The sequence below is a fragment of the Lontra canadensis genome, unplaced genomic scaffold, assembly GCF_010015895.1.
Source record: "Lontra canadensis isolate GAN:19392208 unplaced genomic scaffold, GSC_riverotter_1.0 scaffold5, whole genome shotgun sequence".
In the NCBI taxonomy this organism is placed as follows: Eukaryota; Metazoa; Chordata; class Mammalia; order Carnivora; family Mustelidae; genus Lontra; species Lontra canadensis.
The window spans coordinates 2,402,174-2,427,830 of record NW_022630999.1 but is presented as its reverse complement, the minus strand read 5'-3'; the positions used below and the strand labels follow the sequence as shown (position 1 = coordinate 2,427,830).

General features: G+C 38.8%; 1 protein-coding gene across 1 annotated transcript in view; it reads right to left on the bottom strand.

Moving 5' to 3' along the window:
• The window catches only part of SPEF2 (sperm flagellar 2), a 169,129-nt gene that overhangs the window by 37,141 nt on the left and 106,331 nt on the right, over nt 1-25,657 (bottom strand). The window contains exons 23-30 of the mRNA XM_032851311.1: nt 25,484-25,622; nt 21,429-21,566; nt 18,907-19,058; nt 14,302-14,482; nt 7,400-7,547; nt 5,196-5,324; nt 3,993-4,131; nt 1,082-1,311 (exon numbers count right to left, since the gene is read on the bottom strand). Of these exons, the coding sequence (XP_032707202.1) occupies nt 1,082-1,311; nt 3,993-4,131; nt 5,196-5,324; nt 7,400-7,547; nt 14,302-14,482; nt 18,907-19,058; nt 21,429-21,566; nt 25,484-25,622 (1,256 nt within the window). The remainder of the gene's footprint in view (nt 1-1,081; nt 1,312-3,992; nt 4,132-5,195; nt 5,325-7,399; nt 7,548-14,301; nt 14,483-18,906; nt 19,059-21,428; nt 21,567-25,483; nt 25,623-25,657) is intronic.

Genomic DNA, 25,657 nt, shown 5'->3' with positions numbered 1-25,657 from the left:
GGGGTCCTCCAGGGGCCCATGGTTACACCTTGTTTCATCTGCTGGGCTTAGCCAGGAGATGTTCTGATTTAGAATTAAGGAATACCCTTTTGACTAATGAGATTCAATGGAGATTTATAGAAATACTTGACTTTAAAAAAAACAAATGAGTATATTCACCATGAAAGTGGAATCGTGTTAGTGCTAGATTAAAGTCAGTTGGCTATTCTCTAGGGAAAAGTAATGATTTTCCAATACATGGATGTTGGGAGATAAAATAAACCTGATTATGAGAGGTGACTTAGTTCAGTGAGAAGGGGCAAGAGCTTTGAATCCAAAGAGGCCTGAATGACATATGACTATATGTAAAAACTGCTCTGTGACTCAGTGTCCAGACCAATAAAATGGAGATGAGATGATAGTTCTATATGATCTGTCTGAATTACTTGTGCTATCAATTGATGGAATTCATTGAAGAATATCTGGAAGTAGAAAGAGAATGAATTTTTAAAGAAAGCACTTGCACATGTTACAGAGTCATAATGATAACATGTGAAGGAAATAAAGAATTCATGTAAAACATAAAATATTATGTGCACATGCATGCGAACACCTTCATCAGTTAAGCAAATATTTTGTTGACAGGTTCCCTGGTTCTATTCTTAGTCGTGAAGCATTGAGGGAAAGGGGAAATTCTCTACTCCCTGGTCTTCCTCCACAGACTAGTAGGGGAGACAGAAACACAAACTCATCGTCTTAGTCCAAACCCTAGACTGGACATATGTCCAAATGCTGTCTTTCTCAACTGCCAGAGTCAGACCCAAGTTTACCAACTTTTTGGCCAGGGGCAGGGATGGGCTGAAGAGGAGAATTACCAGGAATGAAGACCACCACACTGCCAAAGGATCAGTCACGTTTCCTCCTGTTTGTTTCACTCAGATCTAGGTTGTATGAAGCAGATGTGTGAGAAACTGGAGCAGAGTGAGGGCTCATTTTGGTGACATGCAACCCAGGGGGCTGATTTTACTTGTGAGCAGGTGACTGCTACCCTGATGAGTCCTAAACTTTTTTTGTGCTTTTTCATGATAATTATTTTTCCTACCTTTAGGTGCAATATCTAAGAACTGATCTCGAACACTATCAAGCTGTTCGATGGTCAGGGTGCCATTTTCTTCCTTTTCCACAGGTGGGGGGCGCACTGGGGGAGGAGGGTCTGGAAAGACTTTCACATCGCCATTAATGAAGAAATCTTCTTGGCTTAAATAAAGTTCATTCTGAATTTTTTTAGATGTTTCAATGTGATAGCGAGCCACCTCAGTTAATTTTTCCACACTGAAAATGGAAAAATGCAAAGGGTTATCCCCACTAAATACTACTGGATTAACAGTGTTTGCTTACTAGACATAAACAAAGAGTCTACACATTGTATAGCTAAAGTAGACAATTCAATCTGCATGTTTACAAATTCCAATTCTCTTCAAACCCACTTTGTGAAAAGACAGAGTATAATTAAATAAGTGTAGATGGGAAATAAGATATATGCTCACTATAAAGCTCATGGTCATGTATGTATACAAAGCTGAACAAAAAGGGACTTCATCAAATATGGTTTTATTAGTAATAGAATATATTTTACTGTGTAAGTTAAGATTGTGTCAAGAGATATATTTCATTCTAAGCATGCACCAGAATAAAGTTATATGGCAGAAGAATCTGTAAAATACAACTGTTAGATTGACACATTTATTTGGAATCAGGAAAACTTATTAAGTTAATCAAATTTGATAATGGATTTCTGGAAGAGTGACTTTTCTCTAACTTTGACTGGAGGAGTTTGATGTTATTTAAAACACAAAGTCAGAATGGACTCTCATAATATAAACACATTTAAATTGCTTTCTATTTTTACAAACAGTAATTCCTAGTTAAATCATGTAGTATAAGCAATAATAGGTGCAGTGGAAAGAACCCTGGAAGCTGAGCTCTCATTCCAGAACACTCCACAGCCATAGGTCCTTGGGAACTTATTTAAGCTCCCTGAATTTCCTTATCTTTGCATGAAGCCAGTAACGTGTAACTCCATACCTTATAATTATTAATATGAAATCACACAGAGCATGGATTTAACCTACACTGGGAATTATAGTTATGGCCCTAATTAAAGGGCCATTTCAAAAGCCAGAGAAGTTTTATACACGAATAAATATGATATTACTGTATTACAGGAAGAACTGTGTTTCTAGTTTACAATAAAGTTAGGACATGATGGAAAAATCCATTTTTAATCTACTTTTATGTAACCGAGGAACACCAAAATATATTATAGACTGAAAATTTTAAAAAATAGTATTAGTTGCTTTCTTTGAAAAGACAACCCTAGAATTCAACTCCAGCATGCTATACTAGCAAGTGCCCACATAGTGCGTATTATCTAATTCATTTATGCCTCCTGGTGTGTGTGCGCTGGGGTGTGTAGGAGAAAGGCAATGGTTAGCAACTAAGTTTTGCTCCCTTGAGTGAGGAAGGCATCCCACTGCCGACCAAGACTGAGCCACAACCAGGATCTCAAAATGGGTGTGCTCCACCTAGTGGAGGTTACCAGGAACAGAAGAGATTTAAAAATGCCAAGGGAATGGAAAGCAAGATTTGGAGTTCTGAGGGATCTGGTAGCTCTCTCTATATTTTCCCTTTATCACCAGAGAATTTGTACAATAACCAAAGCAGAAAGCAGGGCTGAAAAGTCCTGGTTTTAACTTCCTGTGGTCACATTCAGGGGTCAGATATATACACAGAATATAAATCTGAGAAATTGGAGTGCCTCTGATAAAAAAATAAGCAGCATTTACTCTTGAGGGTCACGTGGCTGGGAGTTGTGAATGCTATGAATTAAGAAAATACATTTTCATTTGTAAGTGGCAGGCAGAGAACAGAACTGAACATCACTGCTCTGTGACGCTAACGATAACAGACTTGGCTACCCAGTAGTAAAATTATTTTAAGCTTACTGCAGTAAGGTTACCAGGTTGAGGGGTGTGTGTGTGTGTGTGTGTGTGTGTGTGTGTGTTAGTTATTATATAGCACAACAGATATTAAAAAAACTAGGATGAAGATTTTACAACAGAACTTTCGTTATGAGACAAGGATTATAGAAAACAAACCATAACAACTATCTTCCAGACAATAGTTGTTTCTGAGAATGCTTGCCATTTGTATTCTATGTAGGTAGCAAATTCTAAATTTCCAGCCAATGTTTATTCCAAACTGTAGTGTTCCCAGAATCTAGATCTAATAGAAACCTCTGAAATAGCTGGATGCTGTGTTTCCTTTTATAAATGAAGCCATGGGGCCCCGAGCAAGTAGGCATGGTGCTCATCTGTGGACAATGAGGGAATCCCCATCTCTTGGAACATCATGTTACCTGACTCTCACTTGAGGGCTGTTTCTGCTTTGCTGAGCTTCTTTTTAGGGGAGAATTAAGAGAATGAGACTCTCTGTCCCTCACTAGAGATGAGAAGTCTGAAAAACCTTTGGAACCGAAGAGTAAAGTGGAACTGCGTATTACCCTTACAAGGGAGTCAGCCTCACTAATAAAACATTGCAGTTGTTTTGGACTTGTTAGTCTCCCATTAATCAGCCCTGACTAAAAATAAGTCTAACATTAGAAAGATATGAAACACAATCTTACTTCTAAGTAAGTACTTCTAAGTAAGTACTTCTAAAAAAATATTTTAAAATTACCTATAACATACCTTGTAAACTATGGTCCTCATCAAGCAGCCTAAAAACCAAACTCATAAATGATGTGTAAAACTGGACATTGCAACAGGACAGTTTGACACATGACTTAGTGTTTGAGAGGAACCAATACAAATGTATACCTGATTCCCTAAAAGGTCAAAATTTCTATTTGCAAATGTAATTTACAGTTGTAAATGCCTAAAAACCTGCTAATTTTGACCTCCAGGAATTTAAAAAAAAAAAATACGCTTTGGAAAAGCCATGGGGTACATTACCTGGCCATTTCATTCAAGTACCTCTCACCAAGCCACTTTTCCAAGAGTTTATATACATCGACCACCTTTGTTACTAAATCTTCAAGGAAAGCCAATGCTTTGGTCTTTATCAGTTCAAGCCGGAACTGTGTGGCTATCTCTAAAAAGAAAATGAAGGATTATATATATATATATGCATTTTCTCATCAGCTGAATTCAATTTTAAACCAATCATGCTTCAGTTTGTGAAGATGTAGGTGCACATTTAATATATGAGTATAAGTAATAACTAATCTATGTCGCTGAGAAAAAAATGGGTAATGCATGGTAGGGTCATTTGACAATTTATTTAAGCCAAAACTATTATAAACTGAGCTTTAAATTTATTACACTTTTTAGCATTATGTTCTTTGATAAGTTGGAGTGGGAAAGAACAAATAGATAATCTCTGAATTTCAAAAGGGGGAAGATACAAAGTCTCTGGATATTTCCCTACTTAAAGAACCTCAGGATGGCAACACCATTGTATTTTCTTAGCACTGGTCAAACTAGGGTAAATTCTCTGTATTCCAGGGCCTGTTGCTGCCCATGGCACGCACTAAGGTTTGTGGATTTTAGTTCTAAAATAGATTTCCCATGTTTCTTCGCTGCTTCCTCCACTGCCACTGGCCTCATTTGCTCATTTTCCTGATTTTTTTCAAAGTCCATTTTCAGTTGCATTCTAAGACAAGTGGAAGGGCCAGGAGGATATATCTTGTAAAATCACTGCTACCTATAGAAAAGGAAGCTCTTGAACATTATGGATCCCGGACTGGCTCTTCTAGGGCCTCTGTTACCAAGAACTCACTTTCAGGGCCTGTTAGCCTTCAGTTGGGATTTATTTCCCTAATGAGAGGCCTCAACTATTCTTCACATAGAAAACCACCCCTGTAAAACCACACAGACTCTGACATATTCTTTTGTGTCTATTCTCTGAGAGTGTTAAGTATTGCTGGTGTTCTCCTAGCCCCCTCCCAAATTTTCTCTTTCTGAGATCTCAGCAGACAGTTATAGGACGGCTGAATCTAGCCCTCATGTGGTCCTTGAATACAGCCAATGAAATGCTGTACTTTTCAATCCCTTTGTTCTGTGTTCCCCCGACACAACTTTAGCCATTCAAAAGCTATTTTTCTACTGGTCTGTTTCCCACTGAAAAGAATCATCTCAGTTCTTTCCAAATGCTACCTTCAAATTGCAGGGCAGCGAGGTGTTCTTCCTTGATTTTGAGCATCAGTTCTTTTCTCTTTTCCATTTGGGCAATCTCCTCTGCTGTCACCGTCACAGGCGTGACTTCTGCCATCGGTGGTGATTTGCCTGAAAGCACAGTGGAACTTGGGGAGGAGCGAGCCAGCATGCAAGAGGACGGACAGCTCCTTGGACAAAAATGGGGACCAAGCGACATGTGCAGGTCTACCGCAAACCTCTTGGGATTTGGAAAGGACCAACCCTAGTCCTGACTGTGAGTGGGAAGTATGGATCTTTCCTTGAGAATTCTCCAGGTGTTATCTAGGCTAGACACATGTGAAAATGCCCCTTTTGTGTAGCATCATGGGAAAATGAGGTGTGCAGGGAGCACAGACACAGTTACAGACTCCAAGGAAGGTGCAGTGCAGAGTTTGGCGATGGAAGTCAGCAAACTGCAACACAGCATGGAGGCCATTAGCCAGCTGCAGAAGTACTATTCCGTCAGAGGTACTAGTGTTAGCCAAGTGCGTACCAGATCCTCGTGAAGGAAAGACCAGCTGACAACATCCACAAGATGGCTGAAATGTGGCTCACAGTCAAGAATCTGTAATCTACTTAACAATCTTTTCAGTAGTACTTAACTGGAAGTACTTCCATGATTATATAAGAGAATTAGAAAATAAGAATTTGTCAGCATTTATCTGACAATCTACCCTTGAGAAATGGCAGTGTGATTTTAGCTGCAGGCTTCCTTTACGTAGTTCTACTTAGTGCAATAAATCTGTCTTGAAGGTTTGACCACAAGGGGTTCGAGTCATGTGAAGAAGACATAACTGTAAATAAAGAAACTGTAATAAAATGTCGTTGCAGGGCGCCCGGGTGGCTCAGTGGGTTGGGCCTCTGCCTTCAGCTTGGGTCATAATCTCAGGGTCCTGGGATCGAGCCCCACTTTGGGCTCTCTGCTCAGTGGGGAACATGCTTCCTCCTCAATCTCTGCCTGTCTCTCTGCCTGCTTGTGATCTTTCTTTGTCTCTCTGTCAAAGAAATAAAATCTTTTTAAAAAATGTAGTTGCAACAGTAGATGTATGAATTACAGGTGAAAGGGAGCTTAATCTCATTCAATTTCTGTTTTATCATCTGTAAAATTAAGGGACTAGACTCAACCATTTATCCATTAAAAGTACATTGAAGCATGTCCTCCAAATGCTGCTTATGTCTTTCAATTTTACCATCTGAGATGGACTAAGTGGTGTGTTTTTCCTTGTGGTGCTCTTCTTCTCTTGGCTTCAAGTGCCACCCCTCACCCCCAGGCATGCCCACCTCCTCAACTCCTCCTCAGGGCTGTTTAAATGTACTCCCGCTGGGAAGTGTTTCCCCACTCTTCAGAATGACTGAGGTGACCTTGCGCTCAAGGTCGCCTGCACCTCTTCCACTAAAGAACAATGATGGATCAACTGTCTGTCTCTGGGGCTAGACTGAGTTCCCATCAGGGTAGGGACTGTGTTTTGTTTTCGTCCTTGAAGTTCACCATCGTGTCCTTAGCCCCCATCGTGGCATGCTTCTCTTCTAGTGGGTGCTTAACAAGTGTCTCGTGAGCAACTGCCTAGTGAAGTGACTTCTGCCCCCGTGCTTCTGTCTCTTCCTCTCTTGCCTCAACTCACCTTAAATATGTGCAAGTGAAGACATTCAGAGGGGGCATAATGTTTGTGCCAGAGTTAATCCCCAAGGCTGACAGGAGGTCTGTCTCAGCCTGAGTTTTCTCTTGCCTTTGCTTTCTCCTCAGGCCTCTGAGGCAGAGCTAGGCAGGAGGCCTCCAGAATAGAGGAACTTGCTTGAATTAAACCAGAAACCTGAATTCAACCTGAAACTTACATACATATAATTGCTTTTCACCCAACCTCTTCTCAGTTACTACAGCCCCTTTTGTGTCCACTTTGCAGATTACACAGTGCCATCTGGAGTTCTTCTAGCATGTTCCAAACTGTCCTTAAGGGTTATTTTACCTTGGATATGCTCGGCTATTTGGATAAACAAGTTAGGTGAGACTGGTTGGAACCCAGTATGATTAGCCAGCTAACACCACCGGAGCCTGGGTCTCAGAACCAAACCAAACCAACAGTAGCTTAACGTGCCTGCTTAGACATTTGTGTTCTATCCAGGACAGTTTAAGCATCTGCACTTTTGGATGCCAAAGCCTTGACTACCTTTTGCTTTTTTGTCTGCCTTTTTCTTCTTGGGTGGTTCCTTTTTGACTTTTTTATTTGTACCCATCTGAGGAGATTTTTCTTTTGTGTCTGCTGGCAGGTTTTCCTTTTCTTCTTCCATGAGCCTCTGATGAATTTCAGCAGCCACCTGGTTGGATACAAGCAAGATTTCGATGAATGCGACACTTAAATATGAGAGCCATGTGGATTTAGTCATAGCCCAGTTGAACTGAAGCCTCATTCTCTTGTAAACAACCATGCCATGTACCAGTCTTTACAGAAGACACACTTCAGTGTTTTACTGGCATGGAAACCTGGCCCAGGCTCCAAGAAGTGGCTTTCTTCGTGTCTGTGTATTGCTCAATTTCTCAAGCCCTGACTGCAGTTCAACCTTATGTTTCTTCATTGCCACCGCCACACTCCACAATGATGCTTTTGAAAAGCTTTCTTTTTAATCTCAGACTCTATGGATTTAACACTCACCATTCTTCCAGGGCATTCCCCCATACCAGTGTTTCTCACATCATCATCATCATCATCATCATCATCATCATCATCATCATTATTAAACACTGCCCCACAGAGTTTTAAAGACAGATTTTCCTAATAGTGCCCCTCCATGAAATTTTAAATACTGCAGAATTGCATCTGTCCACATATTTTACCTATAACTGTGCTTTATACATAAAATGGGTCAGAATTTCTCCTGCTCCCCAACCAAGTTTTGGATTGCATGCCCTGTATTATTTGGGCTCATTGATGCTTGCGTTCTGGGCTTCCATTCTCCTCTAACACTAGACATCATCCCAGAAGGCGCAGGGCTCACGAGGATGACTTTTCAGCTTCCTCTACTCAGGGCACTTGCAGCTTCCTGCCATCTCAGCTACCCCCTCCTTTCACTCGCGTGAGTGGAGTGTCCTGGTGTGAGAGATGAGTTTCGGGGCCTCCTCATTGTAGCTGAAGAAGGAGTAGGGTGCGGTGCAGTTGCGACCCCTCCATGCCTCCTCCAGAGTTCTGTGCTTCAGGAAGCAGAGAAAAATTGTCTTGAGGCTGGTGCAACTGGGGCCCGCATTTCAAAGGCCAGACCTTTCGAAATAAAACCAGCTGCCCCTGGAGAGGTGAAGAGCAGTTGAGGGTGTAGTCCCCAGAAATGAGAGCTGAGAAAAGATTCCCAAAAGGGAGAAAGAAAACCTGCCAAACCCAGAGGAGGGAGGAGAAACATATGTTTGAAAACCTTAAATCTCAATAAACCAACTGGTAAAGAAATGGGGAGATCATGAGAATTCATTTACTAAAGTGCCTACTGTGTCCAAGCCTGGTGTTATTTCTGGGGAGGAATAGGTGAGGGGCTCAGAGGAGAAAAAGGAAGTTGAATGGAGGTGAGTAGAAAGATGACTAAGTCATAAGCTCTCCTCTCCCCTGGTGAGATACACCAGCCAAGTGTGCAGGAACTAGGGGCAAGTGGAACTAGGGGCAAGTGTTCCTAGTTCCTGCACACTTCATACCCCTGGGCTCAGCATGTAGCTGTCCCCAACTGTTCTATGAATGTTAAATGTTGTTCCACCCTCCAAATGGGCTTCAAGCAGCTTTTAGCACCTGCTATGCTCATAGGGAATGCCCAGGAAATGATTATTAATAGATGGAATTTCTTTTTAAATGATCTTATTCCACGGAACTTACCCACAGCTTCTTTAAGATCAGTGGAACTTTGGAGAAATACAGAAAGATTTCAGAGAACAAGCCAGTTTTGTGTGAGTGTACATATGTGGTTTTAATCAGATGCCCTTAAGCCATAAAAATGGATTTCATAATATCTGCTGTGCTTTAAAATTCTTGGTAAAGCTGAAAGCAGACTTGTTAATCTCCCCCCCAAATTGCAAGCAATTCAGTTTTCAATCTGTTTTTGCAAAGCACAGTAAGTTAGCAATTCCCTTTAAAATTGGATTTTTCTCCTTTATAAACAACTTTGTGGTGGTGGTGGTGGTGATGATAATTATCATCATCTGCATTTTTTGGGTCCACTTCCCTCAAAGACTTCTGAGCCTCTTTCAAAATTTAACATAATTCACAATACATTCAGCAATCTACCTGTAAGTCTAAAGAAACTCTAGAAATAATGTCTTGACATTGTGGGCGTTAACTATGACTTATTTCTTTGAAATCATTGCATACCTGTTAATTAGAAGAAAGTTTTTCTAAAAATTAACATTGCACACTAAACGAGTAGCTGTTGGTGGGACTGCTGTGTAGGAAAAGGCCCCCGTTAAAACTTTCTCCTTTCAGTTGCTCTCATCCCTGCTGGCACTGTTTATCCCTACAGTCATTTGCCCAGGCATGTCTGTCTCACTGGAAACTTAAAATTCCCTTTAAGGTCACGTGATATCAAGGTCATAAACGTCTGTTAGAGACACAAAAGCAGGATTCAAATATATTTATTAGGAATACTAATTAGATTAGTACTAACTAAACTTTTCTCCCTTGTTTCTATGTGGCTTTTATTTACTTATTTTTTTTAAGATTTTATTTATTTATTTGAGGGAGAGGGAGAGAGAACAAACAGTGGGGAGAGGGAGATGCAGGCTCCCTGCTGAGCAGGGAGCCCAATGTGGGGCTTGATCCCAGGACCCTGAGATCATGATCTGAGCCCAAGGCAGACACTTAACAGACTGAGCCACCCAGGCAACCCTCTATGTGGTTTTTAAAGTCCACAAGGAAAATAGTACAATTGTTAATAAATTTTTAACGTCATGATCTATTATATTTACAATTTCCAAGACAGCATACATTATTTCATTGGATCTTCCAACCATTCATGAGAGGAAAGGTATGTGGAATATCTCCCATGTACAGATAAGGAATTGAAGACTGGAAGAGGTTATTTCCACAAAATCATACAACTAAACCCAGAGTGGTAGCCAGTGCTCTTTGTGCTGTGTGCTGCTCTTTCCAATAATATAATATTCTACAATGTCATCTCCCCTAGGAAATTCTAATAGGATTTGTAAGACTTGTAAATTATGTAGCTCATAAGAATAATAATTCCTTTTATTCCCCCCTCAAACTCCTAGCTTTGGTTTCCCATTCTCTGGTGCTTGGTAGTTGTAATCAAACTCATCACCATGGTCATTGGCATCATCATCAGTAGTAACTTCAGCATCTTTGGTACAGCAGCAGTCCAATGTCAGACTGTGCTGAGAGCTTAGTATCATATTAGATGTGGGCATGTTGCCAGGTGTAGGGTGTATAAAAAGTCTTAGAATCCAGTGTTCAGTGTTTAGGAAAATAGTGAGATAAATATTACAATCACTATTTTAGGAAAATAGTGAGATTAACATTACAATCACCTAGAATCTTCCTAGATAGGAAGAGCTGGATGTTTGGTAAGATAATACTGCTACAGGGATTGGAAGAGCACATGATCAGAGAAGACAAGGGCTTCAAACAGCAACCAACAACTCAGGAATCAAAGCAGGAACTACCTCTGAAGACTTTCAGAAAGCATATAGTTTAATCAAATAGAAGGAAGGAAGAACATATTTTAGGAGAGAAAGATGACATTGGCCAAGGCATGAAAATTGTTAATGCTGATGAAATATGTAGGAACCAGTATTTAGTTACTTTATGAGAAGTTTTCATGAGTTGGTACCAGCATGGTGGGGAGCTCTGAGCCTCTGGGTCAAGGGTTTAGGATTCCACGGTGGCTACTGGAAGTCATCATACTACCTCATTTTCCTCTCTGGTCAATAACAGAAGATGATTTCTGTGTTCTTATAAGCATCACATACTTTTTTAAACAAAATAAATTAATCTCTTTCCTTTAACTGGATCATTTTGCCTTATAAAGTAGCTATCGATACATTTGGGGTCTACATCTATCATCTTACTAGGTGTTTTCTATTTGTATTGTTTGTCTTAAATCTTTTTCTCTCCTCCTTTCTTTTCTTATTTTGGACTTAATATTTTAAATTTATTCGTTTTTCTTTATATTAGTTTGGAAGTCATACACACTAATTCACTTAATGGTTACTCTAGAGATAACACCATGAATTACTGACTAAATACTATTTAGAATTTGATAAGTTAACAATTTATGGTGTAACCTATGGTAACCAGTAAAAGAACATAATATAATGCACTACTTCTAAAAGTAAGTAGGAGTGAAAGAGCAAACAGGAAAAGATACAGAAAGGATAAAAATAAGACAGTGAACAAAGATATAATGTGTAAACAATATTTAAAAGCATAATTTCTAAAAAACCACTATAGATAAGGAAGATTACCTCCTAGTAAGAAAAGTTTTAGTTCACCAGGCCCAGATGGCCTCTTGGATAGGGCTACTGAACACTTCAAGAGGGAATAATTCCAACTTCCTCAAACTCTTCTAAAGAATAAAAAGAAAGGAAACATATCCTGACTTGATTTATGAGGCTAGTATTACATGAATGTTAAAAGTTGACAAGGACAGTATGAGAAAGACAAATTATAGGATTTTCTCACTCATAAACAGATTCAAAAACCCTAAGTAAATTATTAGGAAAACAAATCCAGCAATATGTAACAAGTATGATGTTTCATTATAATGTTGGGCTTATTCCAGGGATGTGATGTAAGTTTAATATTAGAAAATTGACCAATATGATATTTCACTATTGATAGAAAACAGAAAAAAAATAATTTTGCAATCTCAATAGATGCATGAAAATTATTTGTTAATATATTTATGAAAAACCCTCACACTAAGCTAGAAATGTAAAGAAACTTCCATAATCTGATAAATAACATCGAAAAAATCTACAGCCAACACTTTTGTAAATTTTGACAAGCTGACTTGAAAATTTATATGGAGAGGCAAAGAGCCAAGAAAAGCCAAAATGCACTGGACAGCTGACAAGGTGGGAAGATTTGCTCATCTGGATAACAAATGATATGATATTATGTGGTTTTGGTACAAGGATGGAAAAATAGAGTAATGCAACAGAACTAATTTATGATATGTGGTCACTTAATTTATGACAAAGATAATACTGCAGTGAATGGGAAAAATCTGGTATTACTTATACAAACTGAAGTATTATGTATAGTATCATCTACTGACATTGAAGACAGCAACCACTCTTAGCCATATATCCAAAGGTTGTGTGTGCATATGTGCATCAGTGGACAAGTACAAGAATGTTCATAGCAAGGATATCCATAATGGCACAAACTGGAAGCCCAAATGTGTATTAGTAGCAGACTAGTTCAATAAACTGTGATAAATTTATATAATGAAACAATGTATAACAACAAAAAGGAATGGACTACAGCTCCACTCAACAACATTGAATTAATCTCATACATAATGTTGAGCAAAAGAAAACACAAAGAGACAAAAGATATGAGTCCATATATTTGAAATTCAAAAGCAAGCAAAGCTAAAGTATACTGTGTAGAGGTATAATAAACTTAAAACTTATGAATATCAAGGGAATGGTTAGTCAAAAGGCAAGTGGAGGGTCCACGTTGTAGGAATCCAGGGGATTAGGACTGGGAAGGGGCAAGGACTGGGTAGGTGTGGATCTTTCCCATTTCTCCCATGTGCTGGTTCCACTAGTAACTTTAGTTGTGTTCAGCAAGCCCTGCAGTTCTACTTCATGCACTTTTCTTAGTTGTGTCAAAATCCCACTAAAATTTTTTATAGAAGAAGCAAGACAATGAAAGGCAACTACAATCACTTTTGAGAGGGAAAAATGAAAGAAGGAAGAAAAAAGGGAAGAGAAGAAGAACAGAAAGGGAGGACAGAACACTAAGGCTGTTGTGGGATGAACTAGAGAAAAGAACCATGGAGGTAGAGTGGCCAGAAAGGGACTTGGAAAACACCCAGTCAGAAGTGTCACCTCCTCCCTCTGAGACTCTGAGGTAAGCTCCTCTTCCACTTCTTCCATCTCTTCCACAAAGTGTTTTGGAAGGTTGACACTGCTTCCTGTTTGGATGGGATATTTTGGGGAAACTCAAAGAACACCTGGCACAGAATGAAAACAGAACCACCTTGGGCACTTAGGACTGGAGGGTGAGGGAACAGTGGTCCTCCAAGCTAAACCTTGTGTGCACCTTCTGTACAGGGGGAAGCTTCTCCTTACATTAAAGTTATCTGTATGCTCTTTCCTTCTCTTTTGATTTGGTATGGGCCCCTTAAACACAGGGACTATTGCTGTCCCTTGGTTTCCCAGTGAAGCTGAAAAGGACATGAACTTTGAATTCATATAGTCCTAGGTCAGATCTCCTTGTTGATACATGACCTGCTAAGTGACCTTGGCAAAATTTTTTACCTTTCTGGATCCTCGTTTTCCTTGGTAATGAGGATAATACTTACCCCATAGTTAGCTTATGCAAACTAGAGATCTACAGGCCAGATGTGTGTTTTTCTTAGCTCTATAAAGTTTTATAAATTTGATTTAATTTCTAACAATCTAAAATCAGTAGGTTTCACATACAAATCTGAATTTCTGGCTTTTCCTGGAAAATTGTAAAGTCTGGCCATACTGGGCCTCATTCTTAAATGGTATTTGGTCTGGGAGATGTAGCACATACCTCTTTAGGAGTGTGATTTCCACTAGGCCACAACCCCATCCCTCCCTTACTGCATTATACTTGACCCATGTCATTGACTTTTCCCAAAGGAACCTTTTGGTCTCTGCACTTGGAACCTTGGCGCAGCACAAAAAATAATCTAATGATTTCCTCCATTCTTGAGCTCATATATTTGCTGACTGAATTGTTTTATTTCTTATTTCTTTCAGTAAACAAAACGAGACAAAAAAGTTCCTGAAGGTATAGCTTTATACAACATTGTGTAAATTTTCTATTCATAGCATATACAAAAGTTAGTGCTTAGTGGAAATGTAATAATGAGCACAGCTTACCATGTGAGATATTGCTAAAGAAGCCTGCTGCCAGGTGTCCATTAACAACTTCTCATCTGCCTCAAAGTTTGCCTCAACATTTTCCAGCGAGTAATCGATCTTGCCCTTCAGTATGGCCTTTGTTTTTGGTTTGGATATAGTTGAATCCGGGGATATGGATATTCGAGAAATTAGAGGAATTCTTTGAAAAGAAAAACCAACAAATAAAAAGGAAATACAAATATTTCATTTACCAGAATTTTATTTTTTGACATGTTACTTTGGGAATTTTGTTACCTTGCTTTTACCTATACTTTCATAGTTGTCCTGGAAGAACTCTTCAAGTGAAGAAAAGACTATAAAAGACTGTATTCAGGGGGTACCTGGGTGGCCCAGTCAGTTAAATGACTGATTTTTTATTTTGACTCAGATCATGATCTTAGGGTTGTGAGATTGAGGCCCATGTAGGGCTTCATGTTGGGAGTGGGGCCTGCTTTGATTAAGATTCTCTCTCTCTCTCCCCTCCCACCATACTCTCTCTTCAAAAAAAAAAAAAAAAGACTGTATTCAAATTATTTTTTTAAAGATTTTATGTATTCATTTGACAGACAGAGATCACAAGCAGGCAGAGAGAGAGAGAGAGAGAGAGAGAGAGAGAGAGAGAAGCAGGCTCCCTGCTGAGCAGAGATCCTGATGTGAGGCTCGATCCCAGGACCTTGAGACCAGGACCTTGAGACCAGGACCTGAGCTGAAGGCAGAGGCTTAACCCACTGAGCCACCTAGGTGCCCCTGTATTCAAATTTTTATAGTCTTATTAACAAGAGTAAACTAGAAGAAAATAGTAACAAAACATAATTTTTAGGTTTAATTCTCATTGATAATGGAGAGGGAAATGAAACAACAGGAATCTTGAAGATATGCAATTTTGAAATGTGTCCGGGGCATCAACTTCTGACAAGGAACAAATCAATCACGAAAAAGCAAATCAAATAAAACTGGGCACCACTCCTTTAAGATGACTAGCATTATTTGGCTTCCTGACGTGGACAGTGATAAAGCAGGATATGACAGATGTGAGGATTGCAAGGGGGAAGGATTCGTGGAGGTCACAAGGTTTTGGTGGTGGGTGGGGGAAAAAATCCAACAGCCCTCCCCACTTAAGAGTAATGATGATGAAGCTTTCTATTTGCTTTTTAAAGTGCTGTGGGAACTCAGAGGTGAGCTCTCCCTCTCCCTTCTTTCAGCCATATTGCTGCCCCTATGTAGAAATTTTAGAGCTGCCCCTGAAACATTCTATCCCTGAAGGACTCCCAATCTCAAGTGCTAAGAGAAGCAGGAAGAGATCCCCAAGGCAGAATGCTTATTACGATCCTCAGTGATCCAAAGTGTAAGTTGTCCCCCCACTACATGGGCTGGGCACCAAGCATGACTTCCCTGAAACTTGAGGAGAGTCAGGAGCCATGATAGTGATCAAGTATTTGGTCTGGCAGACTCAAGCTGCTGGGGAACAGAGTGGTGATCCAGAAAGCTGATTGTGAATTCCAGCAAACAAGTAGCTTGGTCTTGTTTTGAATGCTAGATGTGGTTTCTTGAACTTGGCTCTTTGATTCTTATGGTACTTGGCATTCTGACAATGTACTGTGCCTACAGAAGCCTGAGGTGCTGAGGTTCTTCTATGCAGTACATATCTACCCACAAGGAAAATTTCCATTTTAATAATCAAGTAATGTCAATTGTCAGTCACTGAGACACTGAGGTTCATGTGTGTAACAAGGTAAAGGTTGTATGATCATCTCTAAATGTTTAATACAGTATAACATGCATTTCCCAACACCTTACTTTGGAGGCATATCATTTAGAAATAAAATTTGGGGTCATTTACTGGAAAAAAATCTGGTCTAGCTAGCTCTGCCACAATCAGTATACATGAATTGGGACATGACACTTGACTTCCTGAAGCTCCTTTCCTCAAATAATATAAATATACAATTGCTACTATTACTATCATTGCTTATCTTTAGTCACTGGCAATTATAAACCAATTATTTGTTACTATTATGCTGCTGCTGTTCCTGTTTTTATAGAAATAAAGTAGACAGCTATGTGGAAATGCTTAATAGTATGCTTGTTTCCCTTACACATTTTAAAGAGACTATGGTTGGTTAGTTGATTGGTTGATACACTGATTGAGAGTTTCAGTAGATACTCATAGTAGTGATTTGAGGTTGACATTGGTACGCAGTTGTTTTGCAGAAAATAAGAACTGGCTGTTCTTTTCCCAGTTTCATTCTGTTAACCAACTTTAATAGCTTCCCCAATATGCCTGACTTGCTATTTTGTGCTAAGAACAGAATGCACTGCTACTGTAGACATTGGAACTTGGCCTCTTTTAATGGCTCTGATGGTTCATATTGCCTTTGGAATTTTTTATTGTTTTCAATTTTGAAGTCCTTTTCAGTAGCTTGCTGAATTAAACATTTCTCTTGTATTTGTATCAAGAAGACGGTACTTTCCTTCTTGTGTTTTCTTGCTTACATTATGGGCATTATGGGGACATGGTGAGACTACATGGAGAAAATCTAGAGTGAGAAAAAGTGGGTCTCAGATCTCATGTATAATCTTATTGTGTTCAGGTCATCTCAAATCCTTTTTGGTATAGGGAGAATAAAGCAAAGCAAGAACATGCAATACTCACAACTATAATACTCTGGAATTTAAGAAACAAAACAAAGGATCATAGTGGAAGAGATGAAAAATTAAAACAAAATGAAATCAGAGAGGGAGACAAACCATAAGAGAGTTTTGATCATAGGAAACAAACTGAGGGTTGCTGGAGGGGAGAGGGGTGGAGGGACGGGGTAACTTGGTGATAGACATTATGGAGGGCACATGATGTAATGACCACTGGGTATTATATAAGACTGATGAATCAGACCTCTACCTCTGAAACAAGTAATACATTATATGTTAATCAATTTAATTTAAATTAAAAACTACTAAAAATATAAAAATATAAGAATAAAAAATACTTCATGTAGGCTATTGTCATAATATGCATTAATAATAGTCATCAGTTATTGAGTGTTACTGAGACTAGGTCTCATCTTCTGATCCCCAGACATGATACCCAGTGCTTTAAGGATTTCGTTTTCTGTAATCTTCACAATCACCCTACTTTATAGATACTTTATAAATAAGAAAACCAAGGCTTAAGAGAGGTGGGGTGACTTTCCTTCCAGAATAAATTGTTCTAATTTATTCTCATACAATTAGTAAATAACATCCAGGATTGAAACCAGATCTATCTGTCTTCAAAACATAATCACAATATATGCATGTTTTGTGCCACTTGTGCTACCTGCATTGACTTGAGCACACTTGTACAATAAAGTACATATACTGCTTTCAATCTCCAATACATATCGCATATCTTTGGAGATTTAAACTTAATGTTCAGCTTTTATATTATTTTTTAAATCTAACCTCTTTTTTTTCTCTCTTCACATTTATTTTTCTCATGACCTCCTTATTGGTCATGAGAAAATATTATTTTAACTCTTAATGTTACTTTATTAATTTATTTTTAATTAACTCATATAATTTTAAGGATTTTGAGTTTTCCTTTTGTTATTTTATTCTTACTTTTTGCTCTCTTAATGTTATAGAGTTGGGATTACCACCACTCCAACTCCCTATTTCTTCTTTTTTATGTTTTTTAAAGATTTTTTTTTTGACAGAGATAGAGATGGGGAGAGAGGGAACACAAGTGGGGGTAGACAGGGGAGTGGGAGAGGGAGAAGCAAACTTCCCGCTGAGCAGGGAGTCCAATGCGGGGCTCAGTCCCAGGATTCTGGGATCATGACCCTAGCCAAAGGCAAATCCTTGATGACTGAGCCACCCAGGCACCCCCCCACCCATTTCTTAAAGACGTTTTTCTATCTGTTCATAGTTTCTCTGGGTTTGGGATCTTGCCCTTCTCCTGCCCTTACCCACTGGGTCTGTAAAAGCAATTATTTACAAATGTTTGTATTGGATGGAAATGTTTGATTGAAAATATAATTATTTTCTTGCTCTGGTGGGAATTTGATGTAAAAGTACTGACAAGTCTTTTACCTCATAAAGTTATAATCACATATAACTGAACATTTACTATTTCTCAATTTCCTTACCTATAAAAGAAGACTCACAACCTCTTCCATTTTCATTTACATGACACACACACACACACACACACACACACATGCACATACACATACAAAAGTGCTTGGGACCTTTCATAAAAATGGTAGAGATTTATGATTCCTTGCTGAAAACTCTTGAGCCAAAAGTTTTTCAGAATTCAAAATTTATATACTCTCTATATTCCCTAATATCCCCAGCAGAATCTTTTGGAAGTAGTTCATAATAAAACACAGTATACCTCAGCAGCAAAGTGAGTAAATAGTCACTATAATTTGGATAATAGTGCATATTAATCATCTTAAGTTGAAGTTAGAAAAGTTTTCATTTTGGAGTTTTTTTGCATTTTGGATTTGCAGATTCAGATTTTTACTAGTGGTATTCAACTTAAAATCATAAAGTTTTATGCCCAAGTTAATTATAGTGCAACACAATGGTCTGCCTTACCTAAGTTGGCTTTCCAAAATTTCTCTATTATCTAGTTGGACCAATGGAACTCGAGTAAATCTTTTAATGTCGTCAATTGGGATTTTGCCTTCCATTCCCCTGTAATAATCTTGAAGGAGTCTCTTTGTATCTTGGAAACGGTTCAGTTCTGCCTTTAATAGCAAATACGAATGTTAGTAACCAAGAAGGAACAAGCTGACCTTTACATATTTCCTGTATAAGTTCTGTAAGCACTATATTAAATATTTCAGTTGAAATGAGTTTTCCAGAATTATTAATCCGTGCAGAATGGGGTCCTTTGTTGTTCCATGTGGTGGGCCTTCAACTATTTGAACAATGATGGAGGATTATAACAGAAGTCACCACATGCGGTTGTTGTGAAGGTTTAATATAACCTATGTGAAAGTCCTTTGAGCAGTGTCTGGCATATACGGAGGAAGGAGTAAGGAATTAGCAACGAGCAGCTCTTATTTGCTGTCCCGTCCTTTCTCTTGTTTCCTCCTCATTGATTTTAGATGTGGATTCACTTCCAGGACAAGAACCTTCCATCTAGGTGTTGCTGAGATGTGAGAGTTCTACTATTCCCTAAAGAGGCATGTACTGCTTGGACTAATAAGAAATGATTCACAAAAATTCTATTTCACAAAAATTTCCTTCCCTTTGCCTTTACTACTGGATTTCAGTTATTCCCACCAGAAGCTTCTGACACATCTGTTCCAACAGACAATCTCTCCTTGCCCAATCCAGTGCCCTAGGAATGCTACCCAGTGTGGCTTAGTGCTGCTTGGCAGGCTCACTTTAATCCTTTGTACAACCCACACCTGGGTCCCAGAGCTGGTAGTTAGTGAGGTTGCTCCTGGGTCTTAGCTTTCTGATGACTTTTCTGGCCTCCTGTGGTCCAACCTGCTCCTATACCATGGGCTAGTCCCTCTGAAAGTTGAAAGTATCAGCATTAATTGTCATTGGTTGAGCAAGACTTTATTGAACACCAACTGTGTGCTAGCTCGAATTGTCAGCTAAACATCCGGCTCTCCTGAAGTATCTCCTCATGTAAGTCAATTGGTTGAAAATGAAAAATATACCCTCTTTCATTCTCCACCCTCACTGCTATGCTCTTCGGAAAAAATACTCACGTAACACAGCTTGACTAACACAAGCTTACTATTCCCCTCAGCTTGGCTAAACTTTGGATAATCTTCTTCCTAACTCTGGGGTTCTGACTGCCCTTTTCTAATTTACTTTAGAAAATTTGTCTTATAAATCCTGGCTCTGTCCATTTAGATGTAAATCTAAATTTTTTTTTCTAAAAAAATTTTTTTTATGAGAAAGAGAGCATGGTTGGGGAGGGCAGAGGGACCTGGAGAAGCAAACTCCCCCTGAGCAGGGAGCCCAGCAACACGGGGCTTGATCCTAGGATCCCAGGATCATCAGGCGCCCCTGAGATGTAAATATTTTTAAAAGCTCCTTGCCAGTTTTAGAACTCAAAACTGTCTTTCCTAAGTATCCGGCACCATCCTTTTGAAAAGTAAGCATCATCACCTATCTGCCAGTTCCTCTGGAAGGGGAGGAGCCTAACTTGCTCCTTGAGAGTACCTTGCTCTCAGTGGTAAAACTAGGTGAAGACAGGAGAATGTTTTTTTTGTTTTGTTTTGTTTTTTCCTTCAGGCAAAGCCAATCAACAAGCACAGATGGCTTCTGATGCTCACTACACCCCAGCTGTCAAACTCTACTTCTTTTTCCTGGCAATGCTGGGTAGCCAGACCTGGTCTGTGCTTTCTTTCCTACTGTTGACAATAGTCTTTACTATTATTATCTGTTGGCTAATAAGTCTTATCTCACCAACTGTAATTTTTATTTAATAGGCTACAAATATAAGTTAATGAGGTTGTTCTGGTGAATTTTTTTTGTTTTTTTATTTTTATTTTTTTTTTTTTCAATCCTGACATAAACTTTTTTTCTGGAATCAAATTTCTGCTGATGTTAATCTATCCCATGCTTTGTGGCAGAGCTGCTTTCCTGGGCTTCTGCTGGCCACTTTGGGTGTCCACTGTGAGAGGCTGACAGAGTAACAACCAGTATAGACAGCATCTCTCCTGCCCCTCCATAGTTCTAAGACACCTGGACACAAAGCTGGTTGGTGGTTGTTTGGGATGCTGCCAGTTTTTTTTTGTTGTTGTTTGTTTGGTTGGTTTTTTTGCTTTTTTTAAAGTAGCATGCCCAGCTTCATGGGGCTTGAATTCACAACCCAGAAATCAAGATCTGAGCTGAGGTCAAGAGAAGGACACTTAACTGACTGAGCTACCCAGGCACCTGGATGCTCCCAGTTCTAGTGCTTGTTTGGACCCGGGCCAAAATGATTTATTTCAGCTCACTTCCTCAGCAAATTGGAGCTCAGGCCAGGCAGAGTGCTGTGAGTCAAAGGAGCCTGAAGGGGCCCCTCACTCTCCCAAAGGAGTTGTAAAGGGAGGGACAGGACGTTGCTATGGAGGCAAGAATCTGGGCTGTTGATGGGCTGCTCTTACCTGCATTAGTGAGAAGAAATGGTTCATCTTTATTATGATGGAGTCCTGCAGCCAGCTCTCGTTAATGATATCCTGACGTTCCTGCTCGGCCTCTTCTTTCCGGGCATCACAGATGTCCCACAGGCGGTCTCGTAAATCCTGAGCAGAAAGAAACCTCACTGCTATGCTTTACATCACGGCTCAAATTGTCGCAGTGTAATAAAACTAGAATCCTTTGCCTGTCTTAAAAATATCTCCAAAGAAAATTAGACCTAATGCACTCATGCATTTTATTCCTTCATTCAACAAATATTTATTTTGCTTCCACTCTATGCCAGGCCTTACTTTATTAGACCAGCTCACCATATCATATGCTCATGTCCAGCACAAGTCCACTGCAGCTCACTTTATTTATGGATGGCTATGTTTTATGTAGCAGTCTAATCCCTTCTCAGAAAATTTGTTTAGTTGAAAAAGTCCTGGGGCTTCTAGGTGGTTCAGTCATTTAAACATTGGACTTGATTTCAGCTCAGGTCATGATCTCAGAGTCATGAGATCAAACCCCTCAACAGGCTCTGCCTGCTTAAGATTCTCTCTCTCTCTGCCCCTCCCCCCTGCTCGCTCTCTTTCTCTCCCTCTCCCTCCCCCATGTACTCGAGCTATCTTTCTCTCTTTCTTTCTCTCAAAATAAATACATAAATAAAAAAGTCCTTTCAGGGAATTTTTTGGGAAATGGTGTATTGTTGGTGAAGAAATATGCAGCTGTATTTAATCCAAGGGTATAAGTTTGTTCAATAAACATGAGTGGAACATCTCATTCACCAAGAAATACTGTCTGAGCTTGATAGGATTGTCCAAAAATTAGGTTTGTACCAAAGGGCCAGCAGTAGGAAGAATCTTTAAAGATCCCAGGTCTGCCAAATGTATAACAAAACTGACAATAGCTACCATGAACTGAGGTCTTTCTATATGCATCAGTGTGTCAGAACATAAGTCATTGTCCTTATGTCAACTCATTTAATGCCTGGAAACAACCTGAGGCACTATATTATAATGTTCATTTAGCAGAAGAGTCACAGAGAGGTTGTCTTCCTAAAAGCACACAATGAGTAGGTGGTGGATCCAGGATATGAGCCTGTGCTCTTGAGTAATCTACACCACTATTTCAGGTCTCAGTCTCTTTATAACTTACCTTTCAGTTGTGCTATATGGAATAAATTAGCTTATGTATATAAAGCACTCAGCATACTATTTAGCATACAATAATTCCTTGGTTAATAAAAACTATAATTTTATAAGGATATCATATTATCCATGCAATAAAACATCTGTTTAATAAAATCTCCCATTAATGAAATATATACAGTCAATCAAAATGTGAGTTTCCACAATAATAAAGTATTGAACATTATTATGTGTTGGGCATTGTGCTAAGTGATTTACATGGATTACCTTGCTGATTGCTACAATAACCAGGAAGTACGTTCTGGTGAGAAAACTGATGCCCAGACAGGTTAAGCCACTTGGCTATGGTTTCCATGTGGTGGAGCCAGGCATCTTAATGCAAGCAGTTTCATTCCAGTGCCCACAGTGGGTTTTAGTTCTGTGATATTGTATTAATAGAACTCTTGGCATTTTGATTTGTTACCTTCAGGGAACTGCACATAAAATGAAAATATCACAGCCATTCTTATAGCCCTATGCTAAGTATCAGCACAAAACACCATTATTTTAGAGCTGATCTTGTTATCTCCATGGTGTTTCCACAAATGCTCTGGCAGACTTTCAATGCATACTGGCTTGTGCTTACCAAGAGTTTGTACATCTTTGAGAGCTAAAAGAGTTTTCTTTTTGTTCCTGCCTCACTGTGAGGCCTTGGCAAGTATTAACATTTCTGTGGTTCAGATTTCCGATGGCAGAGTGGGGACAGTGCAATAGCAGAACCTCTCCATTAACTTCTCAGAATTGGAATGAAATAAGCCAAAAACAAAGACATTGACCAAGTATAGCAAGGGTCTGGGCTTACCCAGAGGCATAGCTGGTTTTCACATTTCATTTGGCAAGAATTACGGAATTATTGTGTATTCCTGAATAATCAGAATGGGTTGTATTAAAGAAAAACTCATGGCTATTAATTGTGAAGGTTGTGCAGACAAAAATCATGGAAAATGAACACTTCTAAAAAGTTTTAAAGGTTTTCTGTTGGGTCAAAAGCCAAAGTTCAATTTATATGGTACTTACTAAAGTCTCACATAAAACAAAATGACACAAAAAGGTCAAAGTCAAAACTTATTCAAGACAAATACAAATAAGAAATAAGGCAAATACACAGTATTGATATTAGATACAGTAGAATTCAATACAAAAGAAGTACTTTGGTGCAAAGATGGTTATTTTATACTGTAAATAGTATAGGAGACCATGAAGAGGTAGCGTGTCATGTTTCTTCACATGCCAAATAATGCTGCATCAGAAAAACAGTTTAACGAACTCTTCAGGGCATGGGCTGGGGAGCCTGGCAGGGTGGGGTCAGATCCCAGCTCTGACACTTATTTCACCATATCTTGTCATCCATAAAATGGGAATATTACTAGTTTCCATCTCAGAGGGTTGTTCTGAGGATGCAAGAAAACAGGGCCGGCACTGTACCAAGTTCAGGTTAGCTATTAGTGTTGCTACATTAAAATCTGTAAAGAAATCTATAAAGCAAGGCAAATGGATAGAAATGTAACCGTCATAGGGATTTTTAACTTACTTCCATTAGTTTTTGCAAGATTATGTAGATATAAAAATATACCCAAAGGGTAATTTTTTCAATCAGAATTACTTATGACATTTTAAAAAATGAAAGTGATATGTGGGGCCCACCCTAAAACTAAGTTTGGACATAGGGCCTGAAGGAAAGGCAGGTTTACTTTTTAAAACTTCTCAAGTTTCTCTATAATATACTTCTGTGGAGAATTCACTGCTAAAAAGCATTCTAATGACATTAACAAGGTTGATTTGGCCAAAACTTATTGAACCTTCTACATAGAGATTATATGCTATTTTCTAGCATCCATGGAATATAAACAAAAAATTTTCGTGTTTCAGGCAACTTAAAAATTTAGATAAATTTAAAATATTAAAATCACTAAATTAAATTAAAATAAAACCTCTAACTAATTCTCAGATCACAATGCAACAGAATTAGAAGCAAGGGACAAAGTTTTAAGCAATAACAACATTTGTCACTTGGAAATGAAACAAAACATTTAAAAAATAATTATGTGGCCAGTGAGAATATCAATAAGACAATTAGGCACTATTTGGTAATTAATTATAATTTATGATATATATATTTATATAATTTATATTTATAACAATTATTATTATAACTATAAAGTCAAAAACTATGGGATCTATCCGAATCTCTAAATTTTTTTTTTCCTTGACTATTCTTATTAGAAGCTTCTCTACTTTATTGTTTGAATTGATATTTTTAAAAGTTTAATGTTTTTAATTTCTTAATTGAAATCAGGCTTCCTGGACATCAGAAGTCCTCTTCTAAGACATCAGCATAATAGATTCCATTTATGAACTTATGAAAATCTGTCTATTAAGTGCTAGGCATGGTGCCTGCTGGAGATACAAAGATGTATAAGATATGGTACCTTCCCTCAAAGGATCTTTTTAATATTGGCTGCCCTTTAGGTTTTCCATGAAGTTCCCTCATTCCTCTTCTCCCTGACATCATCCATCCTTATGACCACACTCAAGGTAGGCATGCGCTTAATGCCAGGCATAGAGGTAGTTACAATGCCAAACAAAGGGGTTAGGAAGCTACAAAACAGATGCCAAGAATGCTTTTGCTTTGCTGGATTTGGGTCCTCTTTCTGGAAGTGTTGTCCACCATGTTTTCATTCTGAACTCAAGTTTAGAAGAGCCATTGCTCTTGAAAGTTGGCAGGTAGGTGTTCAAACCATTTCCCTCCTCACCCCCACACTTCACAGAAAAAGAAGGGAATGAGTTAGGTTCTGCAGTACAATATTCACGTATGTGAAGACCCTGGTGCAGCAGGTCGCAGGTTTCCTTACATTTACTCTCTGGTGTAGTTCAGACTTTGTTTCCTCATCATCCCACAGGTCATCAGGGAGAGCGTTGAAATCAGCCTGCCATTGAGATACAAAATCTTGTTTGTGATCTGGACGCCATAGAAAATGCTGGAAATTTGTTCTGTAAGACAGTAAGAGAATGAGATGGAGCTCACA